Below are 7,707 nucleotides of genomic sequence, written 5' to 3'. Positions count from 1 at the left end.
ATCAGCCAGGCCATGCCGTTTCTTGTATACTTGTAACCACTTAGCTGCATTATCATCAATATGCAGAGATGCAAATGTAGCCTTCATAGCATCAGACACATTGTAAAGAGAAATAATCTTGGCATTTAGATTTCCAGATCGTGGGATTAACACCATCAAAATGAGGGAAGGACAGCTTGGGCACTGCTGGCTTGAATCTGTGAGACCCGTCCGCACCTGAACACATAGCTCCACAGTCCTGACGGTGGGGATGGGGAACATGTGGGATACCTGAGTAGTCATGGTGGAAGGGATTGTCAGCCGAAGCTTCTGAAGCCGTAGGACTTGGTGGTTCCCGATGTGGTATTCACGTTGCGTCCAAAGTCATCCTCGCTACTGCTTGCCCGGTGTTCTCAATCTGATTGGCCAGGATTTGCTGGTCCTTCATCATCTGCTCGACCACCTTGTTCGTCAAATATTGCTGTGCCTCCAGCTTGATCTGTGTACCGAGGATGTCCTCCATGCGAGCGAACAGGAGATCAAAATTGTTGTCCACTTGATCCCAACGCGCCTAATCCCGCCCTGCCGCTTGCTCCATCGCCGAGAGTACGAATTGGGTCTGAACAGATGGCTTAGGGGACGCTGTGGTGATTACACCGGAAGCAGAGTGAACACGACTTGAATTGATGAAACCCCAAAGGGCTCGAGCACGACGCAAAGCCGACGGAATCAGTAATCACACAACGGAGACCACGAACGGCGTCAAAGTGTTCGACGCAGTGCCCGAAGTCAGACACAATCGAAGAATCTCTCAGCCCAGAGCGCCCGATCCCCACTAGTAACCTAAGCGGCGAAGAACGTATGTGGGTGACAGCGCTGGAATAGCTAACAGGCGCTTGGCAGTGGACGCCGAGATCGGCAGAGAACTCGGCGGCGCAGATCGAAATCGCCGGAATGGCGGATTCGATTGGGGACGGGAAAGAACACCAAAAGAAATCGAGCGGGAGCGCACCAAGGATACTGAATCTGATACCAATTGTAATGCCCCGTGGCCGCGACCGAGATCACGACGTGAGAAACCACAAGAGGAAGAGCAAATTCGGGGTTGGGAACCGGCGGATGACCCGATCTCCCGAAGAACACGGAGTTCTTATCTCAGATTCAGAATGAGTCTGTTGCTTACACGGCAAGGGGTATTATCCCTCTCCTGCCGACGCTAACCCGTAGGTCCCACACATGCGAAACACACTCTCCCGCTAAACAAACACGGTTTCAGTGAATACGCCTTCTTCTCAAGCTGACGCCAGCACTTGGGGCATTACACGCTGCCGCTGAATTCGGCGTCTTCGCCAATACCCAGGTGCACATCTAGCAAAAAAGTGTCTCCTTTTTTTTCTTTTACAGAATTGATTACTTGTCTTGCTTGATGGTCATATGGTATTCAAGTGCATCCAGTTCACTGCTTTGCTTCGCCTACTTACATTAGGCTTTCCATTCTTTAACCTTTGCATCGGCTTAGAGACCTCAAGAGAGAATCTAAGCTAATTTGGACTAAAAGATGGTGCTTTCATTGGACAGTGCAATCTTATGGACTGCTGCTCGATACAATTAAGCAAATTTTACTGATCCTCATGCTTTCAAAATGATTGGACAAGGCCCGTGCTACATAATTTTGATATTTGCTGGTGCAATTTCACGTTTGTGCTGCAATTTCACCCACAAGCCAGCCGAAGAGATTGTTCGTCTTCGTAACCCCTTTGGCAGCAGGAAATGCGCGAAAGATGATCTCCGACACGGAAATCAAGCTTCTGTTTGAAGCTGCTGGCATGAGTATCGCAGTACAAACTTTATAAGATAGTGTCAAATTTCTAAGGAACTTTTCTGGTAGCTGTCTGATTAACGTTTGAGAAAAAAAAGTCAAAGGTTTGGTGGCCGACATAGATATTGAGTCTCAGAAATACCGGTGGATGAGAAATGCACACTTCGACTTCTATGTATGTACTGAACCATTCCCATTTCTTGGTTTAAATGTCTTGTGAATTGGAGTTGTTTAGATCGAGTTTTGGCAGATTGATGCGGAGCTGGGTCTGTTGTTCGGGTCCTGCTGGGCTCTGAAATTTTCACCAACTTCACCTCTATATCAGTAAGTTGTGCGTTCGTTTCTGTTGATCTCTGCACTGCAATTCTATCGATTGATTCAGTGTAACTGCAACTTGCTCTTTTTTGAATTACCTTGCTAATTGTGTGCTCATTTCTAATGTTTTTAGTTCTACATTACTTATTGTGTGGTTCATTTTTCTCTTTCTGAATGGAATGGCTGCTTGCCTGGTCCACTGATGTGTATGTGTGTGTGCTTCATTTTTGTGCAGGTACCACGCTTTGACTCTAATGTATGATAGCTCCTTATTCTATATTGTCAAATTGCAAGTATCTGGATACCTGTATATGTGAGACTCTAGAGATTGAAATGGTGTTATCGGCTTATTGCAAGGGTAAAGCTTGCCACCTGAATTGGATCAAAATTGAAATCGTGGCGGCAACCGCAAGGACCCATGCTGTTTGTTTCATTTATCTTTTCACTGCGATTCGTGGAAAAGGTGCTTTTCTGAATGACTATCCAATCAAAGGTATACCCAGATTTGGTGCCAATCGGTCTGAGCAACATATTGGCCCTTGCAGTGCTTGTATACTGTTTTCCTCCAACTGCTCTCCTTATTTGAATATGTGAGTTAGTGAAGGCTCTTCCGGTAACAGAGGTAGGCAACTTATACCATGCATTTTACACACTCTTCAAATTTGTTTGATTTGGGAATGATAAATTGATGTAGAAACAATATTGCTGCTTGTCCTCTTTAAGTTTTCACAATTTTATCAGAACAATGTAATTTGAAAAGAAAAGTTACTTCTACAAAATGAATAGGAAGAACTGTCTAACTCTAATTTGTTGAAGATGATATGGTTCCATATATGTTAGTTCTCTCATCTGAAACTTATTTGCACAGCCATCCATTGGTCACAAATGATTACGTGTTTTTGCAGGTGACTTTGCGATTTGTAAGTGTTTGCTTTTTGAAAAGACATGTGCTTAATGGTAATTTCGACCCATGGCATCCAACCAATAGCATCTTTTGTAAATAAGGTTTCTACATTTTGTAACACAAATTTCTCTTGTAAATAAGTTGGTACAAGATGAAATGCTCGTGATTTATCAATGATTTGAGATGCAAATTTAACATTTTTTATGTTCATTCTTCATTAATCGTTCGTTCAAGATACTTCTGTTTGAATAAGTTCTGAACTTGGTTTTAACTGATCTTCTATCAGATAGTTTTGGAAATACTCGCATCGCACTGTCCAACACAATTTTCTATGGTTGACTTTTGAGTGGCCATATCGAACAATATCTGTTGATGGATTAAATTTGTGGTTTTACATTGTGATGATGTGATCGTAGCATTGGGATTTATGAATGCTGTGAGCAATTCCCCTCATTTTCCCATTCTTTCATGTCGCTCTCTATATTCGTATTGTACACTTGTGATTATTTTCACTGTTTGCCCATTTGTGCTGCCACTTTTCTGTAAGAAGAGTTATGAAGTAGATTTGATGGCAGCTAGCCAGAAGTTGCCTGTACTTCTCTATGGTCCTATTGGTGCTGGGAAAACTGCACTCATTAATAAGCTGGCCCGGATAGGTGGAAATTGAGCCATCTGTCTATGTTTATGAAGATTTATGCTAGAAGTTTTGAGGAATCGTACAACCCTCGTACGACCAAATTATATTTGCATAGTTTTTTTTTTCACAGCAACACGCATGCATTTAGTAGGTAGATGAGTTCACAATGTCTAGCAACGCACATGCTTGCACCTTTTTTTCTTGTAGATTTTTTCTCAGTAGCAAGATGATCCATCTAGATGGATCCTTTTGCTTTTTTTTTTCATTTCTTGACATTCAAAAGACTGATTTGGGAAGTGATTTATTATATTATTTGAGCTAATATGGAAATTTGTAATCTAAGTATATTTTTTTCTGAAATTAAATGATCAGAAAAATGGTGCCTATCATGTCTCTTAGATAGATGAATTAAATTACAAGTCCTTTTCTCTTGTATATCAATCATAGCATAACATGAATATGATGTAAGCACATTGCTGTTGGGGATTGGACCTTCGGGAGCAAGGGTGACCGAAGGATAATTGGCGCCTCCCAAGACCTGTGATGAATGAAGGAGCCCACCTTCGGGTGGCCGAAGGTGACAAATGGTCACTCGGAAGCACAAGCTTGATGGCCAAGACCTGCGATGAATGAAGGAGCTCACCTTCGAATGGCCGAAGGTGGCGACTGGTCACGCGGAAGCACAAGCTCGAGGACCAAGACCTGCGAAGGATCCAAACACCCGAAGGATATTGGGGACAGAGTGCAACCCGAACGAAGGACATCAGGACCTTCGTCGGTAGTGGGCATACGTGTAAAACGTGAATACGTGAGAAGGTCGGATTTGTGCACCTCTCACCTTGTAATTTTACTCTGAAACCGTTTGTATGTGAGCTGTAAATGAGTTGGAAGGGGGCAATTTAAGAAAGTCTAGCCGAGGGCTAGGGGTATAAATAGCCCCCTCTCTCCACAGTGTACGGGGTTGAATTTTCTGGTTATTACTGGAGAATTAAGTGCCTACTTTCATTGCCATTTTCATACTATTCATGCTCCATGTTTGCGCATCTAAGAAGTTAAGATCCCAACAATTGCAATAACCCTAGCTCTATGCTTCATGTCATATGCTGTATTCATGGCAAATGATTGGAATGCAACCGTGATGGAAGATAGTTTGCTTTGATTTTATGTCATCTATAAGCACCTATGTTTAAACGTATTATTTGACTTTGCCATTTACGTCGATTGAAAGAAAAAAAAAATCAGCACTACTATATGGGTCTGATGAATTTATACATGCGTTTAATATGTTTTTATAAACACATTTAATATGTTTTTATAAACACGGCATGCACTCTATTATATCAAAAATTTAGTTAGTATCGTATCATGGTTACTATCTATTATTAAATTCCGTTGCTTTGATTCAAATGGGGAGTGCCCACCTTTGTCTAATTGGGAATAGAAAATCACGGTTCTGTTTTGTATTGCTATATTCAATAATTTCTACCATGTAAACAGTAATATCTACCACCAGCCAGTAGAAGTTTGAAGACATTTTGTTCAAAAAGTGCAGGGAAACTTTGATTCGTTGTCGTCTACAGTTCCTGAACTGCTGATGTTACTTTGTTTCTAAAAAGTTGCAGGTTTGTCATCATTAGTTTCTGTTTTCTGTCCCCCCCCCCCCCCAAACAACTCTTGATAAGATGTGTATCTTCGTTTTCCATGTACTCTTAACTATGTGCCTCCATAGTCTAGAAATCCATTTTTTGTGTGACTTGTAAGTTTTAGCGATTCTGCACGAGCATTTTTTTTTTAAAAGCTTACTATAATTTCTATTTTTTACTTAAGTTTTTGAATTGCAAGGCTGAGTAATCTTGTAGACAGTTTACAGTTTATCTTACTTTAGAGTTTAGAATATTCAAGTTAGCTAGAAGAATTTGAAATCTTGGTACATTGAAAGGTGTCCCTTTCTAAGTATCACCGATCCATATCAAACAATTAAGCATTATTATGGTTCTATGAATTATGATTTAATCAGAAATTATTATATCAAACAGCTTCTCATTCTTTGACAGTTAACCGATGATTCGAATCAGGACAAGAAATGGCTAAGAGTGGTGATCAAGTACTTGATGCTATTACAGCCACTGGTATGGATGACCATGCAAGGTATGTGCAGAACCTGGCATAAGCTAGACCATTGCTTTCTTCATCTTATCTGTCACTCTTCATTATTCAGCGGGCCCTTGGGCATGGCATTTTGTGAAAAAAAAAGAATAACTTATTGTGGTTTCCAGAGTCTGATCAGCCAGTCACTGTCGGCCACATGACGATACACTTACACCGTGAGCAGAATACTTTGAATTTGGTTGCTAATGTTCACAAGATGGAGGTGCTTCCGAAGGTGTTTGATCATGGGCTGGATGCAGGTGCTAAATTCATAAAGCCAGGGTTTGATATTTCAGTTGAGGATTTGCAGTCCGGTGTTCCTTTTGCTGCAATTAACATCAAGAGACACCAGTTCAAGGTCTGTGGGAAGTTATTAAGGTCAGGGCGTGCTTTGGGAGGACACATGAGGTTACACTATGTCCGGAAGTACAATCTTGCTGATTGTCCTAATTCTGCTATGATGGAAGAGCAAATGCAGAAGCATTGGACTCACCCATCTTTTTATCTGCGTATACCAGGTTCACATGGGATTGAAATCTGATTCTGAGCCAAAGCTGGGTTCAACATGTTGTCCGAAACAACCAGTTAAGTTGTCTAGACTCATTTGGAACTTGAAGAACTCCATTTCATCGGCTGGATTCTGTAGATAGTTAAGAGATTTCGAGACTGGCACTTTCTTGATCAACAAAAAATGGTGGATATGGAAGGGCAAGGATCTTAACTCACCGCTCGCCTATGAAACAGTGTCAAAATTTGTCGAAGTAACAATCAATTAAAGTATTTATATTGAATAATATTTTTATTTTTTAAGGTAGTTTAGTCTTGAGTTTACAGAAATTCAACATCTATATTTTTGTGGTTATTGGGACTTGACTTTTGTTTTTTCTTATTGAATAATTTTAATTCATGTGATACTAATTGTAGTTGCTTGTTTGATTTTCGAAAATACATGTCCTTCTCATGCGTACATATTATTTTCTATAAATATAAATTTTATTTCACCTGGTTTTTGAAAAATACGTGCGTGCTGCAACTTTACATATTTTTGTCCTGTTTCCATATCTTTTCAGAAGGTTCCTGTGCCCAATGAGCTCAAGAACACTCTTTCTTGAATTTGAGTTCCTGAAATATCAAACTGATGTAGGTGCATTAATAGCATCCTTTTTAGTTTTTAAATTTGTTTTTATCTGAACTTATTGATCTAAGATTGTGAGAATGACCCTTTTATATTCTTGCAAAGGAATTTGTTGCTAGGAGAATTAACAGTGCACATGTAAGTTTTGGGCGTTGCTTGAATGAAGATATATGCTGTGCAACTTTCAGGCAGATATCGATAACAGTGGTTCCATTGATTACGGAGAGTTCCTTGCTGCAACTTTACATCGGAACAAAGTTGAACGAGAAGATGATCTCTTCGCAGCATTCTCGTACTTTGATAAAGATGGCAGTGGTTACATTACTCATGATGAGCTACAAAAGGCATGTGAGGAGTTTGGTATACGAGATACACACGTAGAAGATATTATCGGCGAGGGCGTATTTGAATTTTTTTGTTTATTTTTATTGAAACAAAGAAACTGTTGTTTATATTAATACAATACTGTGAGAACAAGTTAACGTGATATTAACATATGAGGTTTATTAGTTGTAAGGTTTATCAGTTGTATTATGAAATGTGAGTACTTTTGAGATCATGTTTTACCGCCGGATCAGGTCGTATAAGCATGCAATTTTCAACCACATGCGTGTCACAAGTACATTCTACTAGTATCTTTTAAATGACGCGACAATTCAAGTGGTATTTCCTCGTGTGACTCGTACTGTTTTTATCCTCACTCAGTTAATGTTCGATAAAGTCCACGCTTCACATAGGATATGGCAATTATAAGAAAGAAAAGTACTAGG

The 7,707-nt window shown here is 40.2% G+C and overlaps 1 protein-coding gene across 7 annotated transcripts; it reads left to right on the top strand.

Moving 5' to 3' along the window:
• Nucleotides 1-1,302: 1,302 nt before the first annotated feature.
• Nucleotides 1,303-7,443, top strand: LOC120664251. 7 transcript variants are annotated; one of them, XR_005670821.1, is made up of 8 exons: nt 1,377-1,973; nt 2,049-2,122; nt 2,349-2,735; nt 3,019-3,453; nt 5,709-5,802; nt 5,931-6,180; nt 6,321-6,386; nt 7,126-7,443. XR_005670821.1 is itself a non-coding variant. In XM_039943374.1 (7 exons), coding segments are annotated over exons 3-7 (423 nt in total). In that variant the 5' UTR covers nt 1,381-1,973; nt 2,049-2,122; nt 2,349-2,998; the 3' UTR covers nt 6,337-6,728. The 7 variants fall into 7 exon arrangements, 1 of the variants encoding a protein (XP_039799308.1); XR_005670817.1 differs by lacking the exon at nt 7,126-7,443 and adding an exon at nt 1,303-1,339 and having other exon boundaries at nt 1,558-1,973; nt 5,931-6,728; XR_005670816.1 differs by lacking the exon at nt 7,126-7,443 and adding an exon at nt 1,305-1,339 and having other exon boundaries at nt 1,499-1,973; nt 5,931-6,728.
• Nucleotides 7,444-7,707: the final 264 nt, after the last annotated feature.

The sequence above is a fragment of the Panicum virgatum genome, chromosome 3N (assembly GCF_016808335.1).
Source record: "Panicum virgatum strain AP13 chromosome 3N, P.virgatum_v5, whole genome shotgun sequence".
Lineage (NCBI taxonomy): Eukaryota > Viridiplantae > Streptophyta > Magnoliopsida > Poales > Poaceae > Panicum > Panicum virgatum.
This window is presented reverse-complemented; position numbering and strand designations above follow the sequence as displayed.

Excerpts from the sequence above, each read along its gene's own strand:
- LOC120664251 (XM_039943374.1), top strand. Across the intron at positions 3,454-5,708 it reads CATTGGGATTTATGAATGCT|TTAACCGATGATTCGAATCA; the intron begins GTGAGCAATTCC and ends ATTCTTTGACAG. Across the intron at positions 5,803-5,930 it reads GGTATGGATGACCATGCAAG|AGTCTGATCAGCCAGTCACT; the intron begins GTATGTGCAGAA and ends TGTGGTTTCCAG.